General features: G+C 48.3%; 1 protein-coding gene and 1 long non-coding RNA gene across 4 annotated transcripts in view; one reads left to right on the top strand and one right to left on the bottom strand.

Annotated features, from left to right (window-relative positions):
- The window catches only part of MOCOS (molybdenum cofactor sulfurase), an 81,003-nt gene extending 66,831 nt beyond the window's left edge, over nucleotides 1-14,172 (bottom strand). The window contains exons 1-4 of one of the 3 annotated variants that reach the window (XM_512097.9): nucleotides 13,958-14,172; nucleotides 6,546-6,635; nucleotides 3,133-3,199; nucleotides 1,566-2,207 (exon numbers count right to left, since the gene is read on the bottom strand). In XM_512097.9, coding sequence (XP_512097.3) covers nucleotides 1,566-2,207; nucleotides 3,133-3,199; nucleotides 6,546-6,635; nucleotides 13,958-14,099 — 941 coding nt within the window. In that variant the 5' untranslated portion in view covers nucleotides 14,100-14,172. Of the gene's footprint in view, nucleotides 1-1,565; nucleotides 2,208-3,132; nucleotides 3,200-6,545; nucleotides 8,429-13,957 lie in introns of all 3 variants that reach the window. The other 2 variants (XM_009433903.4, XM_063795614.1) reach the window with 2 other exon arrangements.
- Nucleotides 14,173-14,202: 30 nt separating this feature from the next.
- On the top strand, nucleotides 14,203-21,533 carry LOC100612147 (uncharacterized). Its single transcript, XR_170595.6, has 2 exons — nucleotides 14,203-14,403; nucleotides 21,144-21,533. It is a non-coding gene; the product is annotated as an uncharacterized LOC100612147 (long non-coding RNA).
- The last annotated feature ends 1,134 nt before the right edge of the window (nucleotides 21,534-22,667 follow it).

Raw genomic sequence — 22,667 nt, 5'->3', positions numbered from 1 at the left:
TTATGCCTGTCATTCTTTTCTCATTTGATTCTGTTACATGGTAAATTATCACACTTGGAGTCAAGAGGTTTTACATGAGCATTCCTGTTTTAGAAGCCCCCCAACTATGGACAAGTCCTAAATAAAAGAGACATCAAATAGCCTCCTAACATTGATCCCTACCATTCTGATACTTCACCCATGTTAGCTCTAAAAGGACAATATTATCATTTCTCTGTCTTTTTTTTTTTTTTTTTTTTTTTTTGGAGATGGAGTCTTGCTCTGTCACCAGGGCTAGAGTGCAGTGGGTATGATCTTGACTCACTGCAACGTCTGCCTCCTGGGCTCAAGCAATTCTCCTGCCTCAATCTCTTGAGCAGCTGAGATTACAAGCACCCACCACCACGCTCAGCTAATTTTTTGTGTTTTTAGTAGAGACGGAGTTTCACCATGTTGGGCAGGCTGGTCTTGAACTCCTGACCTCATGATCCACCCACCTTGGCCTCCCAAAGTGCTGGGATTACAGGCGTGAGCCACCACACCCGACCCAATATTATCATTTCTACTTTACAGAAAAAACATGAGGTGCAGAGAACAAGTCACATGTCCCCTCGCTGGTGTGCAGTGGAGCGGGGACTCATTCCCCAGTGGTCCAGCCTGAGGCCTACACAGCTAACAGTGACTCTATCGTCAAGGCCATGGCCCTACGTGCAGGACCCTTGCATCTGTGTGGGGTCTGTTGGGGATCTAAAGCCCTTCCCGTCTATGCCCCAGGCCTTCTCCGGACCCTGTAGGTGATTAGTTGCCTACCCAACCCTGTGTCCCCACTGTTGACCCAGCAGAACCCTGGATTTTCAGCCACCATTTTCAGCCTTGACACACTCGACCTTACAGGTCCCAGCTGTTACCATTTGAAAGATTCCTGAGCATAACCCACACCACCTGCCCTTGCAGCCTGGGGATGAGGCATATGCCAACAACCCAGGCAGAGGCCTCTGGCATTTGAGGGCAAGTGACAACCTGCACCCAGACTCCCTCTGTAACTCACTCACAGTGGGGCTCATAGAGGTTGCCGCTAACACTGCCTCACAAGTCTGGAGGCCTCCGCTTTAACTGATTCCTCCTGCTAACTAGGTGCCAGGCTGAGCTGATCCTAGCTCCTGGAGAACCAGCTATGCTGTCAATGTGTGGGCAGACTTTTTCCAAATGGTGCCACCTTTTAAGGCCACTGTTTCAACTGTTGCAACCTCTTGTCAGTGCTGAGGGCAGAGGCCTGGTAGCTCACCCTCCTTACCCCATGAGGGCCTTTTATCTCTCCTGTGTGCAGTTCTTATCTGCAGGCCCCAGTCCTCTCACAGCTCTGGAGAAGCCTCTCAAATGGGGGTAGAGTTCACTGAACCACCTGTGTCACCTCCAGTCAACCTCTGCCTCCCAGATCTGAGCCCTGCCATCAGCCTGTCCCTGCCAGCAACCTGAATTCTGCTGACCCTCAAAGCCAGACCCACCTCTTGCATAATCCTCCAGGAGAAACAGGCCAGACCCCACCTTGCTGAACTCCTCTGACCCCTCCCCTGTGGCAAGGTTACCTCTGAGCTACCGACTGCCTCGGGATGTAGAAGTCTTCTCCTGCTAGGTACGCAGAGGCTGTCCCTCCTCCAAAGTAGGTCTTCCTCAGTAGAGGAGCCGCACGATTATGGACCAGCAGAGCGCCCAGGCCTGTAGGAAACCCGAAGATCTTATAGAAGGAGATGGGGACAAAGTCGGCCTGGTGAGCTGACAGGTCCAAAGGCGAGGTGCTCACATAGGAGGCTGCATCCAGCAGCACAAACCACTTCCCAGGCGTGCTCACAGGGCGCAACCGCCCAGACTTGACCTCTTCTATCCAGGACAGGGGGTATCTGACTCCAGAAAAGTTACTCTGAGCTGGGTAGCAGAAGAGATGCGGCAGCTGGCAGTCTGGGTTGCTGGCTGAAGCACCACGTTCCTCTGCAGACCACAGGTCCTCTGGCCTGACTGGGGTGGATATGACATTTATAGCCATGGTCACGTTCCTCATACCCACTACGGAGGTGTGGCTGTCGGTGAGGTAACAGAAGCAACTCCCACTGCTCTCTGGGCCCTGGGACACCCATGGAAAGGCCTCTGCCACCAGTTTGAGAGCAGCCGTGCTCCCGGCAGTGAAGATCACAGTGTAGTCTTCTGCGGTGGTGTGGAAGTGCGCCAGGATTCTGGAAGAAGCACAGCATCCCCGCAACCCGCGGATCTCAGCCCCAGCACTGAATGTTTGCAGGCTGTTTTATTTCTATTAACTATGACATCTCTACCTTAATGGATAGATAGGTTTGCCACAGCTGTGAAATTAGGGCAAGGGCAATGGAAGCCGTGGGAACGAGTTCCAGTTGGCGAAATCCTCTTACCTCCCAAATATCACTGGATATCTCCAATTGGATATGTATGACAAAAATCCACAATAAACTTAATCAGAGTTGACACTACTTTCTCTCCTTGGTGCTTTCTGCTCAGCTCTAACATAACAAGGTTTAAGTAGTAATCAACCTGTTTACATTGCTTTTAATTTTGGCAACTCTAATAGCAAAACAGTATCACTTTCAAATTTGAAATAACTTGAAATTGTGTGATTGGAAATTGTGTTAATAATTTTAAGTACCACCTGGAAATTATTTGCCAGATACTGTTATGTTTAGAAAGTATAGAGAGCTGTTTAACATACAAATACTAGTAAAAAAGGGGGGAAAAGGGAAAAAAGACAGGAAGAAAACAAGATGCCTAATAAAACTTCTTATGAAAAGGAAAACCAGAGAAATAGTACTTTTCTTCTTTCTGAAAACAAGACCTAGGATCCTGGGTCACTTCCTGTCACTTTGGCACTGCAGAGTCTCTGGAGCCACACAGAACAGCTGTGTGCACCTCAGAGCCACCTACCTGTGTGTCTCATCTGCCCCACACTGCATCTACTCACCGCTGCCTTTCTGAGCTCTGACTCTGATGTTTCTCAACATACATGCATTGCCTTTTAGCCAACTGTGATCCTCCTGAAACCAACTCAGAACTTTTGTAGGATGCAGGCAAGTCCTAGGAAGGAAGTCTGTCTGCCTAGGTGTGCCCAGTCAGGCAGGTGTCCCTGATGCTTACCTGTAGCGCACCTGCTCCACAGTGTCATGGGTGAGCTTGCTGCTGATGTTCTGGCTGTGAGGATTACCTGGCAGGTTACAAAGACAAGGCCACCAAGTCACTACTTAGGGTCTCTTCTTTTTGTGTTCCTTCTGAATCCACTCCCTCAGTTTCTCAAAAAGCTCAACATAAAACTACCATATCACCTAACAATTCCACTCCTAGATTTCTATCCCTCAAAAATGAAAACTTATGTCCGTACAGACTTGCATGTGAATGTTCGTAGCTTTATTCAGAAAGTCAAATTCTGGAAACAATATAAATGTCCATCAATGGGTGAACAGATAAACAGAATATGCTACATCCATAAAATAAAGTGATTTGGTTTTTTGTTCTGTGTTGCTCCGTCACCCAGGATGGAGGGCAGTAGCATGATCGTAGGTCACTGCAGCCTCAAACTCCTGGGCTCAAGCGATCCTCCCATCTCAGCCTCCTAACTGTGACTACAGGCGTGCACCACTACACCTGGCTAACTTTTTAAAATTACTTTTTGTAGAGATGAGGTCTCACTGTGCTGCCCAGGCTGGTCTTGAACTCTTGGGTTCAAGCAATCTTCCTGCCTCAGCCTCCCCAAGTGCTAGGATTGCAGGCATAAGCCACTGTGCCCAGCCAGGGAAGTTATTTGCCAATAAAAAGGAACAAACTACTGGCTATGTCATGAAAGAACTTCAAAAGCATGATAAACGAAATACTCCAGACACAAGAATATACATAATGCATGAATCAATTTACATTAAATGTCCAGCAAAAGAACTGTAGAGATACAGAAAGTAGTAGATTAGCAATTGCTTGGGGCTAAGGTCAGCAACAAGGATTAGCTGTAATGGGCATGAAGGATCTTTTCAGGGGGAATAAAAACATCTAATTGATTCATAGTGATGATTGCATCACTAGGTCAATCACTAAAAAATCATCATTGGACACCTGAAATAGACTTTTTTTATAAGAGAGACACAATCTTACTCTATCACCAAGGCTGGAGTACAGTGGCTGATCATAGCTCACTATAACCTTGAATTCCTGGGCTCAAGGGCTCCTCCTGCCTCAGCCTCCTGAATAGCTAGCACAACGGGCATGTGCCACCACACCTGGCTGATTTTTTTAAATTTTTGTTTTTTGTAAAGATAGGCTCTTGCTATGTTGCCCAGGCTTGTCTTGAACTCCTGGGCTCAAGCAATCCTCCTACCTTGGCCTCCCAAAGCACTGGGATTATAGGCCTGAGACACTGTACCCAGCTGGTAAATTTTATGATATAGTTAAAAAAAAAAAATCTCTCCTCATTAGTAAAACCAAATGTGATCGGGAAAAGTATTTTAGAGCTGGAAGTCAGCTCAGAAGCAGGCCAGTGCAAGAGTCTGTTCTACATGTTTCGGACGGGTGGCTGTGGCTCTGTTTAACTCCAGAGAATACAGTATACAGCCTCAGGAGGATGCCCTTTTCTCCAAGCATGAAGCAGAGCCATGAACGCCACTTAATCTAAGTCCCCACGTATTGCCCTGCAGATCCCACCACCACTGCTGATGCCTTTCCTGCAGAAATAATTGATCCCGGCCTCCAAATATGTGAAGGGGGCCACTGTGCTGCCCTTAGCCAACCACTTTCAAGGAGGAAGGCCCTCCTCCCAATGTCACTTTTCCTCTTAACTTCTAGTTTTACTCCCTTCCCGGTGTCCTCACCAAATGTGTCCCAGAGTATCATGACCTCCCTCAAACTTAACCCCCAGACAGGCTTTGGTAGGGCCTGACCTATAAGACCAGGCACCAGCATTTCTTAGGAGCTACATGTGCTCATTAACGCAGAATTTGCCCTTTAGTTTTAGATTTTTTTTTTTCCTCCAAAATACACTGAAAGATTGCACTGGATTTCTGGCCACTGCAGCTACCACATGTTCTGTTTCCACATTGCTAGTAACCTGTGGGACCTGGTAATTATCCTCATTGCCTTTCCTCTGCTTGGCTTCAGCGCTGCATCATTAGCACCACCTGCAATCTCAACTCTGCCATCTCTCAGGCTTTCCCACGGTTATGGCTCTGGCAAAGGTCAAAGAAGGAGAATTACAAGAACCTTTGCAAAGTGCAGATTAAAATCAGGATAAATCCCTCCTTGGCACCTTCCCAGAAGACTGTTCCCCAGATTTAAATATCTGCTGGCTGCCCAGAGCCAAAATCCAAACCCCTTAATGTGGCATAACAGAAGCATCCTGAATTGAGGCACTCTGGTGGAGGCTAAGGGCTTGGGCTCTGGAGCTAAACTGCCTGCAAACACAGCTTCTAGCTCCCCCAAGCTCCAGTCCTTCCTGTGCAGCCTCAGGCTAGTTACTTGCCCTCTCTGGGGCCCCATTTCTTCACCTATAAAACAGGAGTGATACCAGAACCTATGCCTCTTGGGTTGTTGTGAGGCTGAAGAGAGAAAGCTCATAGCGAGTACCTGATAAATGTTACTTATCGTTATTCTCATCACAAATATTACAATTGCTACTGCCACTATGATTTCAAATTCCCTTTCCAAAGTATGTGAGATCATGTTGTGCTGCAAATAAATGCCACTGATGACAATGCCATTGCTCCTAGAACAAAGATCAAGCATCTACAATGCCCCGCACTGGCTTCTTCTCCCTCCCTCCCCATTCAGACCTCTCCCACTCTTCTCCCTTCAGTGTTCCTGGACTGGTTCCTGAAACCACTATGGGATCTTGGCTCAGGCTGTTACCCTGCCTGCTCGCACTTCTCCCCCTCTTGTCTGAGTGAATTCTGGCTCATCCTCCAGCATCCACTCCACTCCAAAGGAAGCTTTCCCTGACATGCACAAGCCAACCCCACTGTCACTGCAGATACAGGCTGGCCTGGAACCAGGCACCTTTTGTCCATAGTCCTTCACACAGTTGGTAATCACATCTATTTGGAGTTCACTTAAGGTCTTGTCTTCCAGGACTAGATCACAGTGTCCAAGAAGAAAGGGATATGTTTATTTTGTTCCCATTATAGCACTGTCCCCCACACATCATAGTGGCTCAATGAACAGTTATAGAGTGAATGACTGAATTAACATCCCTCCTGCTGCCCCACTCTCTGCACTATACAGGGTCACTCACCACCACCAAATACAGCACCTTTGAATCTCTGTGCCCTTCCTAACACTGGCCTCTTCTTCTGGTAGTAACCTGTGTGTCTGTCCCTGAGCCAGCTCCCTCCATCCCGGCCACATGTTTACAGTACAGAATGACCCAGGGTGCTTGCCTGGCCCCTATCTTACATGGGGCTTATTCAGCTTTTTGTGGTCAGAATATTCCTGGCCTATTAATCCAACGTTTAATATGCACAGGTATATCAGCTGCATGTAGTTGATTAAAACCTGTTTCAGGTGTTTTTCTTTACCATAAGTATTTTCCATGAGATCACTAGTGAAGCTTTCGAGCTGGCTCTGGGAGAACAAGGTGGCACCTGCATGGTCAAGATAGACAGTTCCTGAAAGAAAACACAAAATAAATACTAAAATTTTACCTGAATCTGGTTTGTGTAAGCCCAACCAATGTCATCTAATGCATGCAGACGTAACATCAGGCCACTGACTTGTGCCTCTTGATATGTGCCTCTTAATCCAAGTGTAGGCATGAGCAGTGGAAGGACTGCACTTCTAATGCTGAAGGACTTTTAAAGCCCTGAGAGAGCCCTCCTGATTAATCAGCTCTCTTAACTCTTTTGTGAACCTGGAACAGCATCCCACACAGAGAAGACCCCCAGCAGACATTCGTGATGAATGATGGCAAAGCTGTTTCACATTGTCACTCACAACCTATTCTGGAGGTTCTGGGAGGAGTCCCTGAGGGGAGAGCCCTGATCCTACTTTCCCACACTGCTCTGCACCCCTCAACACTAATGCAGCTGCAGAGCTTCCAAGAATACAAGGAATGCAAATGATCCATCCAGCCTCTCTCTGAGAGAAATGCAAATTTAGATGAAAATGAGATACCGCGGTTTACTGATCAGATTGGCAGAGATCAGTGGTTGGATTCCTCACTGTGTGAATGAAGCTGTGGCGAAACAAGCTCACTGGTACACGGCTGGTAGGAGGGTACACAGGTACACCTTTATGCTCAGCAATTTGGCAACATCAGTTCATGCTTTAAAATGTACACACCCTTTGACCTAGCAATTCCACTTGCAGGAATTCATCTTACAAATACCCACACTTTTGTGGAATGACCTGAATATAAGGCTATTCGACGAACTATTGCCTGCAATAGCAAAAGATTGGAAACAACTTAAATATCCATCAATGCGCTTTTAAAATAAACATTGTACACTAATAATAAGTACTGACATGAAACAAACTCTGAGATACACTTTCAAGTACATATAATGTGAAGAGATCCATTCATTCACTTATCAAATATTTTGTTTTGTGTAGAATGGGTTGTTTTATCACAGCTTTATTGAGATATAACATAAAATTCACTCTCTTAAAGTATACAATTCAGTGGTTTTTAACATATTCATAAAATTACATAAATACCACCAATTTTAGAATATTTTCATTCATCCCCAAAAGAAATCCCATATCATTACCAATCACTCCCCAATGCCTCCAACCCCAGCCCTTGATAACCACTAATCTACTTTCTGCTTCTCTAGATTTGCCTGTTCTGAACATTTCATGTAAAAGGAACCATACAATATGTGGCCTTTAGTGTCTGACTTCTTTAATTTAGCATAATGTTTTCAAGGTACATCCACATTTTAGCATGTATCAGAACTTCATTCCTGTTACGGCAGAATAGTATTCCATCGTATGAATATATCACATTTTATCCATTCATCTACTGAGGAATATTTGGATTGTTTCCACTTTTGTGTATTATAAATGATTGCTGGTATGAATACTGGTGTACAAGTTTTTGTGTGGATGTGTTTTCTCTCATTTGGTGGGTTGTCCTTTCACTTTCTTGATGGTGTTCATTGAAACATACAAGTTCTCTTTAAGTTTGATAAAATCCAATTTGTCTATTTTTGTTGTTGCATTTTTGGTGTCACAAGAAATTATTGTCTAATTCAACAAGGTCCTGGTGATTTATGCTTATGTATTACTCTAAGAATATTATACTTTTAGCTGTTTCATATTTAGGTATTTGATCCATTGAGTTAATTTTTGAATGCAGAATGAAGTAGGGGTCCAAGTTCGTTCCTTTGCATGTTGATATCCAGTTGTCCCAATATCACTTATTGAAGAAGTTATTTCCCTCGTTGAATAGTCTTGGTATCTGTTGAAAATCAATTGACCATAGACATATGGATTTATTAAATTAAAATTATATTTCATTTGTCTATATGTGTATACTTATGCCAATATCACACTGTCTTCATTCTGTAACTTTGTAGTAAGTTTTGAAACTGGAAAGTGTGATTCCTCTAACTTTGATCTTCTTTTTCAAGATTGCTTTGAGGTCAGGTGTGGTGGCACACACTGTAATCTCAGCACTTGGGGAAGCTGAGGTGAGTGGATCATTTGAGGTCAGGAGTTCAAGACCAGCCTGGCCAACATGGTGAAACCCCATCTCTACTACAAATACAAAAATTAGCCAGGCGGTAATGGCGTGCACCTGTAATCCCAGCTACTTGGGAGGCTGAGGCAGGATAATCACTTGAGCCTGGGAGGTGGAGATTGCAGTAAGCTGAGATTGCGCCACTGTACTCCAGTCTTTGTGACAGAGTGAGACTCTGACTCAAAAAATAAAATAAGATAAAACGATTGCTTTGGCTATTCTGAGTCACTTGCATTTCTATATAAATTTTAGAATCAGCTTGTCAACTTCTGCAAAAAGGCAGCTGGGATTTTGATAGGCATTTCATTGAATCTGTATATTAATTTGGGGATTATTGCCATGTTAACAATATTAAGTCTTCCAACCCATCAGTACAGGATATCTTTCCATTTATTTAGGTCTCCTTTAATTTCTTTCAATGATGTTTTACAATTTTCAGTGTATGTGATACTTCTTTTGATAAATTTTTTTCTGTGTATTTTATTATTTTTGATGCCTTAGGAATTGTTTTTCTAATTTCATTTTCATAGTATCTATTGCCAATGTATAGAAATTGAACTGATGTTTGCATATTGATCTTGTATCCTACCACTTGGCTAAATTTGTTTTTAAATTCCAATAGTTTTGTGTGTGGATTCCTTGAAATTTTTTATACACAAAATTACATTATCGGCAAGTAGAGATAGTTTTACTTCTTTCCAATCTGGATCCCTTCTATTTTGTTTTCTTGCCTAATTGCCCTGGCTAGAGCCTTCAGTACAACGTTGAATAGAAATGGTGAGAACAGGCACTTTTGTCTTGTTTCAAACTCAGGATGAAAGTTTTCAGTCTTTCACCACTAAGTATGATGTTAGCTGTGGGGGGTTTTGCAGATGACCTTTATCAGTTGGTTAACTTTTCCTTCATTCCTAGTTTATTGAGTGTATTTGCATTCAAGAAATATTTATTGAGCACCTACTATGTGTCAGGCATTGTTCTAAGTGCTGGAGACACAGCAATGAACAAAATAGAAGATAGCATGATAATGGCAGAGAAAGACCTTAAACACAAACTATGACAAGTGGTGAGACATATGGCTCATGTGTGTGTGTGTGTGTGTGTGTGTGCGCACGTGTTTTAAGTGTACTGGACACAGTGACTCATATCTATAATCCCAGGATTTTGGGAGGCCAAGGCAGGATTGCTTGAGGCCAGGAATTTGAGACCAGCATAAGCAACATAGTGAGACCTCATCTCTATAGAAATAAATAGCCAGGCATGGTGGTGCACAACTGTAGTCCCAGCTACTTGGGAGGCTGAGGCAAGAGGATAGCTTAAGCCCAAGAGGTCAAGGCGGCAGTGAGCTATGATCATGCCACTGCATTCCAGCCTGGGTGACAGAGCAAGTCCCCGTCTCAAAAAGTGTGCACATGCACACATAAATATGGACAACCACTGGAAAGATACACAAGACATAAGTGACAGCAATTGACTCTGAGGTAGACACAGTGGCTGCAGCTGGCGTGAGAGGGAGGCTCCCTGGCGATTCTTCACCCTCCTTTGGCAACTTTTGAATCTGATACCACTAAATGTTGTATCAGTCCATTCTCACATTGCTATAAAGAACTACCTGAGACTGGGTAGTTTATAAAGAAAAGAGGTTTAATTGACTCACAGTTGCACAGGCTGTATAGGAGTCATGGCTGGGGAGGCCTCAGGAAACTTTACAATCTTGGTGGAAAGCGAAGCAAGCACATCTTCATATGGTGACAGGAGAGACAGAGAGAGACAGAGAGAGACAGAGAGAGACAGAGAGAGAGACAGAGAGAGAGACAGAGAGAGACAGAGAGAGACAGAGAGAGACAGAGAGAGACAGAGAGAGAGAAAGCGCTTGTGAAGGGGCAGGTGCTACACAATTTTTTCTTTTTTTTTTTTTTTGAGAGATAGGGTCTTGCTCTGCCACCCAGGCTAGAGTGCAGGGGCTCAATCTTGGCTCACTGCAACCTCCACCTCCTGGGTTCAGCCTCCCAAATAGCTGGGATTACAGGCATGTGCCACCACACCGGGCTAATTTTTTTATATTTTTAGTAGAGACTGGGTTTTGCCATGTTGGCCAGGCTGGCCTCCCAAAGTGCTGGGATTATAGGTATGAGCCACTGCACCTGACCAAAGAAAGTTTTTTTGTTGTTTTTGTTTTTTGTTTTTTTTGAGACAGGGTCTCACTCTGTTGCCCAGACTGGAGTGAAGTGGTGCAATCTCAGCTCACTGCAGCTCTGACTTTCCAGGCTCAAGCAATTCTCCCACCTCAGCCTCCACAGTAGCTGGGACTTTAGGCATGAGCTACCATGCCTGCCTAATTTTTGTATGTTTTGTAGAAACAGGGTTTCACCATGTTGCCCAGGCTGGTCTTGAACTCCTGGGCTCAAGTGATCTGCCCACCTCAGCCTCCCAAGTGCTAGGATTACAGGCTTGAGCCACCATACCCAGTTTGTGCTACACACTTTAAACAACCGGATCTTGTGAGAACGCACCCTCACGAGAACTGCAAGGGGGAAATCCACCCCCTTGATCCAATCACCTCCTACCAGGTCCCTCCCCCAACATTGGGAATTACAATTCAACACGAGATTTAGGTGGGGACACAGAGCCAAACCATATCAAATGTATGAGCTAGTCCAAAAAGATACTTTTAAAACAATGTTCGCTTTTACTAAAGATTCAGAAATACAAAGGTACCAAACCAAAAGAAAGGCTTTTGTTCACCCAGGCATCAAGGCCACAGGTGAGACCTGGAAGCTGCTGGGGAGCATCTCACACTGTGCCACAGTCTTCTGGAGGGCCAAGTAGCTATTGGAGAAGAAGATGCTTTGGCTTTTGGTCCAATGGTTAATTTTGCAGGAAAAACAAAAGGGTGGGAAAGCTGTGTTAAATCACCCATAGATGTGATGTTAGGAGAAAGTCAGGCAGCATAGGGGTTAACAGTACAAAATCCAAGTCAATCAACCCAGACTTGAATCCTGGCTCCACCAGTAGCCATTCTGGGCCCCTGTTCTTTCATCTGCAGATAGGACAAAGGTTAAATGAGCTGCTATATGGCAGCATCCAGTCCAATGCTCGGGACACAGGTGTAGCTGTTATTAGAAACAGGTGAATTACCCCAAAGTTAAATGGCATCAGACCTTCTTCAGGAAAGAGAATTCCAGGGTCAGCTCTAGGTCATCCCCCTCCAGTTCTCTTTCCAGCATGGTGAGTGGTCATGATTCAGCACGAAGGCTTCCAGAGACCCTTGACACACATCCGTATATTCAATACTCTCCCTTCACAAAGGCAAGGAAGTTCCCATCCAAATCTTTAGGTAACACATTTCAGCACTTAAATCTTAAGCATTTAATTATTGAGCCACCACTTAACCAGAGTAATTCTCAAATTGGCAGAAAAACTTCATGAGGGGAGAGGAGGAACGAGGAAGAGGTGATATTATTTTGGTTTGTTTTTTCCTGCCCTCTCTCTGGCTTGTTTCTAGGAGAAAAACAAGTGGACATGTTCCAAGACTCCCAGCAGTGGGAGGGGCATCAGATTAGTGCACAAATGTCTGCTTTAACCATAATGTAGAGGAAATACAAGGAACTTGCATTAAATAAAAGATGCCCACAACACTACCAGACATACAGTAAGTGGTAACGAGTTCTGAGGGCCAGCCTGGCTGACACATCCCAATTTTGCATTTGAGGGGAAAAGTACTGTTCTCTGAGGGACAAGAGTGAAACCAGGAGGGGACCAGAACATAGCTCTACTTTCCCAGGGTAGCATTGAGGGGAGAGGTTGGCCAATAGTGGGCGTGAGAGATCACAGCTGGAGGAGATTTAGGGGATTAAGGAGGTGCGGTGCTGATATAATTACTCAGGTAGCCTTGAAGAGTTACTTCAAAGAATGGAGAGCCTCCCTCCCCAGCACCTGTAGGCATTCATAGTACCCGTCTATTTCTGAGTGGTAGGAAATTTCCATAATTAACAGTTGAGAGAGAGAGAGAGAATACGAAAGAAGGGTGAGGAGCTGTCTCCAGCAGGTGACCCTGCGAGAGGGAAGGATGAGGAGTGAATAGAGAGGTTGGCAGAAGGCACCCCCGTCTCCCTCCTGACCCTCCCTACTTAGGAAGCCAGAGGAGACACACAGGAGGAGGCCACAGTTCTCACAGCCCCCAAAGGGAAAACACAGTTACCCTCCACAACACCAGGAAGTGACCCAAAGCGCTGAAATCAGCTACCCGAGTAGTGAAACCTAAGTCATGGTTGCTGTTCTGCCCCCAGAAGGGGAGCAGTCACCAGTTGTTCATTGCGATAGAGCAGATACACTCAAACCCCGGTGCCCTGTGCCAAGACGTGCCCACTTCACCTGCGGACCCTCCTTGACCATCTGGCACGCGGCCCTGGGGCTTGATGAAGCCCTGCACCCAAAGTCCCTGGCAGAGGGATGAGTCACGAACTGGGGCCCTGGCAGCAGAGGGCTGGGTCGGCCAAGGCCAGATGGAGCTTGATTTGCAATTTCATCAGCCTGTTCCGCTCTGAGGAAAGGCACGATGTGATCTTGGTGTTGTCTAATTCACAGGCTCGCCCTGTTCTTAAAGGTGAAATTGCACTGTTTGCTAATTCTTCTAGTCCCCCAGAGAACTGGAGCTCAGAGGGATTGTTCTGACGCTGCAAGAGTAAGGAAAATGAGGTTTCGAAAATCAAAGCTGAATACAGGCTATCCCAGAGGAGTCTGCAGAGCGCAGCCTCGGGAGGCCCCTGCCAAGAGGCCTTGGCCTCCCGGTCCCGACCTGGCGCGCCGGCAGAGGTGCTGTCCCAGCCCGGGCGCTGGCGGTCCACGCACCGCTCTTACCTCGGGCGGACATCCGAAGGGTCACGGCCGCTGGACATGCTGTCTTTTGCAACCCCGGCCCCAGCAGGCCCTTTACAGTGAGGGGTCTCCCGCAAGAGAGGGCAAGAACCATCCTAAGCCCCGCTCGCGGAGGGCGGGAAAAGGGGAAGACGGCTAGGTTGGTCCTGCCCAGCGGAAAGTCTGAAGAGTAAGAGTAGCAAGAAGCCTTGGGGCTGCAGGTGGGACCTCAGGGAGCCGTGTCTACTAGGAGGACGCGTGGACACGTCCCTCCTGGAGTTTCGATTCAAAATGCGCCCCGAATGAGGTAGCGCCGCTCTCACTAGGAGCAAAAGATCCGTCCACGTCGGTTCCAGAAACCTCGTGTCCCCCAGGCCTGCCCGCCCGCCTCACCTGCCAGGCGGCTGAACTCGCGCGCCCGCAGCTCGCGCAGGCTGCCCTGGCCGTAGCCGTAGGCTAGCCGCGGTGCGCTCGGGTCCCGGGAACCCGCGAAGGTCCACAGCTCCCGCCCTGACTCCGCCGCCGCGCCGGCCATGGCCCCGGCTAGTCCGTCCAGGCTGGCCGGGCCCGGGAAGTGCGCGAAGCCGGCCCCCGGCGACTCCGCCCCCGCCGCGCCTCCCAGGCCTCCAGCCTCCAGTCTCTCGGAATCCGCAGCCTAGGTGTGGCGCCCCGACCGGACTTTCACTTCTGGCCAGCCCTTTCCCCACCTGGGCGCGGGAGCGGGTGCCCGTCTTTAAACAACCTCTCGATGGGTCCCACGAAGATGTTTCCAGACCCTTGGAATGCCAAGTTCAAGTTTAGCTATGTCTCGCGGAGAGGCCGGTGGAAGAAGCAACGAGGTGATCTTTCCTGCTTGGCATCGGCATCCTGGAACCCCGCGACCCTCCTCCTCGCAGGGGTCTCGGGACCCTCACCCTCTCAAGCGGGAACCGGCCTCTGGGGGGGACGGGGGGTGGGGGCGTTCTCGGGTTGCTGCTACCCAGCGGGGCGTGTGCTTGGCGTTTGTTAGAATGCGGCTGAGCAAAGGGTAGAAAAGGGGAAAGATTAGGGATCCACGAGGCTAATAAATTCTCAGTGGCTGCACACTGTCGAAACCGGGAAGCTCGGGGACTTCCCCCGGAGCGGGCCCTGCAGCTGGGATCCAAGTGAGCTGAGCTTCCCCGCCCTCCCAACCGCGTACTGGGCCCTACTTCCTGCCCTTGCCTCCCCAACCCTGCATCCCGCCCCGCACTTCCCGCACGTGGGTGTGGCCGGGCCCTCTCTATTAAAGCAAGAGTGCCCTAGGACAAAGCCGCCCCTGTCCCGGACAGAGTGGAATAAGAGCGCCTCCTTCAATCCCCACTCGCGCCTGCACCCAGAGCACCTGGGACACAGCGTCTCTGTCTTGGAGAACAGGTGCCTGTTCTCCATAGGGAGGTGCCTGTTCAACATAGGGAGGGCCTGGCCAAACCTATGCGCGGGAAGTGCGGAGCGGGATGCAGGGGTGGGGCGGCAGGTGCAGGTAGTAGAGCCCAGGCATGCGGTTGGGGGGTGGGGGGAAATCTCATGTGCGATCCCAGGTGCGGAACCCGCTGCTGGGAATGGGGTGGAAGCAAAACTGGTACTGCACGCACAGGCGAGGTGCCTCGTGGGGGAATCGAATGTCAGGGATGGTGGACAGTGCGGATGGGCGGCAGGTGCTGGGGCTCAGGGGAGATAACTCAGAGGCAGGCTCGGTGGAGAACCCAAGGCGGGCGACCAGGTGCAGGCGGCCCACAGGCCCTGGAGGCATACAGCGGGGGGACGAGGTGGGAAGGAGGCCTATGCCCCAAGAGCTCAACCTGTGCTGCATCCAGGCCAGCTGCCACCCAGGGTATGGGCCGCAGATGCCCTAGGATCCTTGCTGATGCATGATGCATACCGGTGCCCAGCGTGAGAGCCATGGGAAGGCAGCACGCAGCCCTGGCTCTCCCGCCCAGGCCCCTGATACCAGGCCAGAGAAAGACCCGCCACTAAGAGCTCATTTCCCCCTGGCCGGAGACCCAGGGGTCTGTGGACTGCAGCGCTAGAGTCCATGCCCAGGTACCCATATTCCTCAGTGGCCTCTGCCCACCGACCACCCCAGCTCTCTCCCTCACTGCTGAATGTCCAGGACCTTACTCGACAAACACCCATAGTTGTTTGAGGAGGAGTTAATGTACTGATGGATGGATGCAGGCATTTGCTCATTGACATCACTGCCCACCCCACCATCTGCTTGCCTTCTGGCCATGCTTCAAGCAGGCACTTTGGATACTGGACTGTCTTCTGTGAATGTGGCTTTGGGCAGCACTAATAACAAGAGCTAGTTACAGGGCCTCACTGTGTGCCAGGCACTGCACTGTGTACACTCTTACCTGTCCTGGTCGTTCAATGATTAAATATGCAGATCTAGGAGGTGGCTCTTACAGATGGGGAAGCTGAGGCAGAGAGAGGCAGAATAACTTGCACAAGGGCACACAGCTAGAAGACAAGCTAGCACCTGGGAAGTCAGTCTCCAGAGCCCAGGCAGGGAAGTGTGTTTTGCTAACTCTCTGGTGTGAGCCACCGTGGTTCCCAGGGCCTCAGTTTCCCCATCTAAGTTGAGAGGGGTGGAGTTGGTCCTCCCAGCAGCTGTTCAGTGTGTCACTCCTCACCCATCCTTTTAAAGCCCTGCTTCCTGGTGAGAGTCTTCCCTAGGCCAGGGTTTCCAGGCATTCATTTGCATGAATCCCCTAGAGAGCCTATTCAAAGGCAGGTTCTGACTCTTTGAGGTTCTGTGTTTCTAAGTAGCCCAGGTGATGCTGATGCCCCATTCACAAATGGCACTCTGAGGAGGGAGGGCCTAGGTCATTTCCCTGGGAATGTAAGGAGAACCTCTCCTCAAGGAGTTCTACAGCCAACTAACAAACCACCAGTCCACAGGGGTGCTGCTTCAGACAAGCTCGCCTAGTGATGGACTGGAATAGGCCAAGTCAGTGCAGAACTCCTGAAGGTTATTAAAAATCACGGATCTACCATTAATCCAGAAATACTTTAAAGCAGTTGGCTATGCCCATCTAGGGCACTGTGTGCTTGGGAGGGTGGATGTGAAGATAGCACCTACAGCTGAGTAGGAAAATGAACCTACACTAGCCACAAGGCAATGTGGGCTGAGTGCCCAGGCAGCACTGGTTCAGGATGCAGGTATAGGATTGAAAGAGAGGAAGCGGCTACTTCCTAGCAAGATATCCAGGGAAGGTAGCCCAAAGGAGGAAGCCTTTGAAGTGGGCCATAGCAGTGAGCCAGTCAAGATGGGAGGAGGAGTAGGGAATGTGAGAAACACTGGGAGTCTTGGCCTCTAATTGGCACCCTTAGGTGCATTTCACCAAGATTCCCTGGGCCGCTCCTACCAGAAAGAGACTATCAGAAGTCAGATTGCTTGCTCTCACCCTGCCTTAAGCAGAACCTCTATCCCCACCAAGGAATGTCTGACCTGGGAGGAGGAGTGATCTCCTGGGCCCTGTGCTATAGGCTGCCATGGCCACCTCTCACCTGGTCCAGCTGCTGGCCTTGGAGCTTCCAAGCAACCTGAGCTGGTCCATGCTGAGTTCCCCGGAGGCCAGCTTCTGCACCTAAAGTTTACAGCTAGGTAGGAAAACAGCTCTTCCAACTCCCACTTGCAACCCTTTCTCACCTAAGAACTTGAAAAATTATGTGTCTATGAGCCAGTTGGGCAGACAGGTGAGATGCCCTCAATTTTGTACTTTAAATCTCTCCCCGTGTGAATCTTAGTCCCTGGTGCACCTCACTGAGCCTGATTCCTTACCTCCTGATGATGCTTCCCGAAATCCCCTTGCTCCCAGGTTAACAACTCCCACCCCCAGTGTCTCCTAGCAATGGGCTCCATTTGCAAGAATCTCTACTATATACAAAGCATTCATTCATGTATTCATTCATTCATTCATTCACTCACTCAGCAGAAGATGAATGAGTGCTTGTCAGAGTTAGGCTTGGAGTTGGTGGTGGACAAACAAGGAAAGGCAGGCTTTGGAACTAGAAAGTGCCCTATGAGTGATTTAGGTAGAACTATCCAATGGCCATGACCAGACTGGATGAGCCTGTGAGAATTGGGAGCAGGAAAACCAGCTATAACCTCTTGCAACTGTCCAGGCTTCAAACACTAGAATATTCACTCGAAAATTATTAGTGCTTTTGGCAGGGGCATTTATTCAGTGTTCACTGGGCAGCTGTGCCCTGCTGCAAACATGGTAGGCACTGAGAAGACAACAGTCAGCAAGGCAGTCTCTGTGCCTGAGAGGCTCCTGGGATGAGGAAGGAGATAGGTTCATAGTCAGGTCACCCCTCCAGGCTGCAGAGCGCTAGAGAAAAGTCCTTCCCACAAAGGTCCAGGCTCGGGGTAAAGAGCCTCCCAGACCTGGGGCTGCTGGGAGACCTGCCCAGAGGGTCCTGGAGGAGGAGGTGGGGGAAGGAAGGCAGCATTCCATACTCAAAGGTCTAGAGCTGCAAAAAGGCTCAGAGAATTCCAGATGCAGGACTTTTAATGAAGCTGGAGCACAGACTGCAGCTCTGTGGGGATAAGTGCGATGGGGAATGAGAGAAGTAAGAGGGGTCAGACTTTCTGGTACAGAGGAGAAAGCTGGCCTTGGTCTAAAAGGGACATGAACACCCTAGAGTCTCCTCCTGAGAGTGGCTGGATCGGGGTGTGCTTAGACCCCAGGCAGCAGTGGGGGAGGTGGGAGTGGGGAGGTTGCAGGCAGCCCTGCTGTCAGAGGCTGGGCAAAAGTCCTGGCGAAGAGCAGTGAGGGCCTGGTCTGAGGCCCAGATCATGCAGAAGTGATGAAATTCAGGGATGAATGGGACGAAGGACTGGCCCAAGGTGACTTGGTGCTGTCAGATTGGGAGACTGAGTGGACACAGGGAGTCTCAGGCATAGGGAGACAATATGGAACTCGGTCAGGACATCTCGGTGGAGATTCAGGGCTCAAAGGGGACAGAGTGTCTGGGGTTGGAGACTTGAGTCATGTGAGGGGCTTGTGGACAGGTCATCTCAGGAGCTCTGAAGTGTTTAGGGAAAGAGGCCAGAACCCTGGGGACAGTGGCACTTAAAGGGTCTCTGTCTCATGCCACAGGTGGGAAAGTTCAGTTAGAGAAGTGGGGACAGAGCCAGAAGAGAGCACCTTGGCAATATCTAAGGCCATAAGGCCTATTAGGACAAGGGTTAAACAATTAGGACAGATTGTTAAACTTGTTGGGTAGGTGGTATGCAGTGGCCTAAGCAAGAACAGCTCTATTATCCAGGTGGGGATGGCAGCTCCACTATAGTGGTCAAGTCCTAAATGGTGAGTAAGGGTAGAGTTTTCCCACTGGCGAGCCCCCTGAAAACCTTGGCCTCCTAGTCTGGAAGATATTAGGTTGCTGCAAAAGTAATTGCGGCTTTTGCATCAAAATGGCAAAAACTGCAATTACTTTTGCACCAACCTATAGTTGGGGGCTGCAATTACGAGGGATCAAATTTCCCAACAAATATCAGGATAGGGATAGGTATGTCCAAGAAGGCTGAATTTGGTTTGGATAATGAAATTAACTTAAGTGTTTCCTACTAGAGTGAAATGCACACTTTTCCAACAATGAGAGCTCACAGACCTGGATATCCTGGTACCTAGGAAGTCAGAAGAGGGCTGGCACAGGAAGCAGTGAGACAGACATAGCATTGGAGCAAGTTTATCTCCAAAGACTGGCAGAGTGCCCTGGTAGAAACTGAGAGCAGTGGAAAGAAAGATCAGAAACCCCAGGAAGCTCCCTCCCCTAGAGTGACACAAGACCTTTCCTGTGAATAGAAACGAAAAGGGCAGTTCAACATCATGAAATGATTGGGAACAAGGCTCCATTATATCTAATGTTTGAAACAACCAGACCCACCAATACTAGGCAGACCACAGGACTGAGAGGGCAAAGGGCCCAGAGCAGCAATCTTCCTGGCGCTGTCTTCCTGGGGGCTCGGCTTCTCCCATGTTCATTCATGAGCAGGTCCACTGGGCCAGGCCAGCCCCTTCTTGGTCCCTTCTGTGCTAGCACCTCCCTCCTACTCTTTGCCCCCTACCCCTTTAACCACCAAGACAGGAATCTCAGATATTCTATTTACTGACTGGCAGATTACATTTGAGAATAATTCCTCCACCAGCCATCAGCATTATCAAACTCATTCATCCCTGAATTCAGCAAATATGTGACAATACTTATTTGCTGAATTCAGGGATGCTGTGGACAACAGGAAAACCATCTGATGCGCAGGTGTTTAGGCTTTAGCAGGCTCGTATAGGGGGCTTGCATTGGTTGCCCATCCTGTATCCATTGGCCCCTCTGATTTTGCTTTGGAGAACCACCCCACGTTAGAGCAGCTATGCGATCTCACTGGGACCTACTCTGCCTCTAGGCCAGCACAGGTGATCTCACGGCTTGTTACATCAGATGGGCAGGCCCAAGCCACTTAACATGCGGCTTTCCCCTGCCCACTGTGATTAGCTGAGGAATGGTCCAGTCAGAGTAAAGTTAGAGACTTAATGCTAAGAGTTATTTCCTTTGATACTAACAAGGAAAAAAGTAATGTAGGGGCTGTTTGCATTCCTCTTACGGCAATGAGGGAGAACGGCCTCAGGGGAAAGCTGCCATGTGGCCAGGCATGGTGGCTCACCCCTATAATCCCAGCACTTCGGGAGGCCAAGACAGGAGGATGGCTTGAGCCCAGGAGTTTGAGACCAGCTTGGGCAATATAGTAAGGCCCTGTCTCTATTAAAAATAATAATGGGCCAGGCCCAGTGGCTCATGCCTGTAATCCCAGCACTTTGGGAAGCTGAGGTGGGTGGATCACCTGAGGTCAGGAGTTCAGGACTAGCCTGGCCAACATGGTGAAACCCCGTCTCTACTAAAAATACAAAAATTAGCCAGAAGTGTTGGCGTGTGCCTGTAATCCCAGCTATTCAGGGGGCTGAGGCAGGAGAATCGCTTGAACCCAGGAGGTGGAGGTTGCAGTGAGCCGAGATCACGCCACTGCACTCCAGCCTGGGCAACAAGAGTGAAACTCAGTCTCAAATAATAATAATAACAAAAGAAGAAGGCTGCCATGGAAAGGGCAGAGCTAAGCAAACTAGAGAAAGGAAGGCAGAGCCCATATCAAACTGCACCTGAAGCCTATCCCACCACTGAATTTTTCTCAGTCATATGAGCCAGTAATTCCTTTGTGTTTGAGATGAACTTCCTTACAATAGAAGGCATCTACCTGACACAGCATAAAACATACACAAAAATAGAAGATATAAGGTGACAAGTGCCATAAAAGAAAATTGGAATAAAATACTCCGGAATTCAGAGGAAAAACAAAAAAGAATACTTGAGGGGTTTACCAAAGGCTCTATGGAGTTGACAACGAGCAGAGCTTTATTTAATCATAATAGTACCAGATACAAATTACTGCTGTCTTATTTATATCCCAGGAACCAAACTAGTGTTTTTCATATATTGGCTCATTTAATTCTCAGAACAATCCTACACACTGGTTACTGTTGTTCTCCCTTTCTTCCAGAATGAAGCACCCCAGTTCTCTGCTGAGCACATGGGCATCTGCAATAAAGATTTAATTTCCCAGCTTCTCCTGAAGCTCGGTATGGCCACAACACTAAATTCTGCCCGAGGAGATTAAGCAAAATAGTATGGGACTTCCAAGAAATGTTTTTAAAGTCAGGGGCAGGCCTTTCTTCATGCCTTCTTCCTCTTTGCCGGCTGGAATGCAAAGACCATGGCAGGAGGCCAAGCAGCCATCGTGGAAGGTGAAAGCCTCATACTAAGGACGTCAGACAGCGAAATAAGAGCCGGGGTCCTTGACCCTGTAGACATCTCCCTCCCCATCCTGGTCTGTCTGCCTTGACTCCTTTCATATAAGAGAAATAAACTTTTAACTTGTGTAAACCAGAAAGAAAATTTTACAATTTTTTTCACACACAGTTGAATGGAAGCCAGACTCATACGCTAATTTCATCTCCACTTTTAGAGATGAGGGGAACAGCTTGCCCACGGTGACAGCCAGTGTGAGCTGGGTTTCTGTTGCCCAACTCATTGGGGTTCCAACCCTCACCTAGACTGCCCTATGAAATACCTAGAACTTGGTCAGGAGAAAAGATAAGAGGGGAAAATGTCAGCAAAAGACTAAGGGTAGCAGGGGCAGAAGTGAGAGTGGGAAGTGAAAGGTGATATAATTTCCCTATTCCACTGAGCAGGAAGAGGCTGCCTTTGCATCCCTCTGTGTCGGGGGACAGTCTGGGGACAGTCAGCAGGCACCTTGCTGCAGGAGAGCCCCTGCAAGAGCAGCCTTTGTGGAGCTGTCCCTTCCACCCCAGGAGGAGCTTCTCGGACACAGCATGGCCTCTCTCCTTCGCTCTGGTGTCTTCACTCAGTACTGGGTCCCAGATTTTTTTTTTTTTTTGAGATGGAGTCTCACTCTGTTGCCCAGGCTGGAGTGCAGTGGCTCGATCTCGGCCCACTGCAACCTCCTCCTCCTGGGTTCAAGCGGTTCTCCTGCCTCAGCCTCTGGAACATCTGGGATTACAGGCGCCCACCACCATGCCCGACTAATGTTTTTTTGTTTTTTGTTTTTGTTTTTTTTTGTATTTTTAGTAGAGATGGGGTTTCACCATGTTGGCCAGGCTGGTCTCGAACTCCTGACCTCAAGTGATCCACCCGCCTCAGCCTCCCAAATTGCTGGTATTACAGGCATGAGCCACCACGCCCGGCCCAGGTCCCAGATCTCTGAGTCCACCAGAGTGGGGCTCAGAGTCCTCTATCCACCAACCACATGCAGCCATCCAACATGCTGTCTCTCTTCTGGCCTCAGCCTCATTGTCCTTGGAGTGCCAGTCTCTAGTTTAAGCGTGGCAGAGCCTTAATACTGGACCATCCACTACATGCTAGAAGGGGAAAAACTCCTCACAATGTAACAATTTTTGTATTTAACTTATGGATATGCTCATTCTTTTTAAACAATTCTTATAAGGAAATTTTAAGTATATTAAAAAATTAGAATAGTATAACCACCCCAACACTGCCCAGCTTC

The sequence above is a fragment of the Pan troglodytes genome, chromosome 17 (genome assembly GCF_028858775.2).
Source record: "Pan troglodytes isolate AG18354 chromosome 17, NHGRI_mPanTro3-v2.0_pri, whole genome shotgun sequence".
Taxonomy (NCBI): Eukaryota; Metazoa; Chordata; class Mammalia; order Primates; family Hominidae; genus Pan; species Pan troglodytes.
The sequence above is the reverse complement of the archived record's forward strand: the minus strand, read 5'-3'. Positions and strand labels throughout refer to the sequence as shown.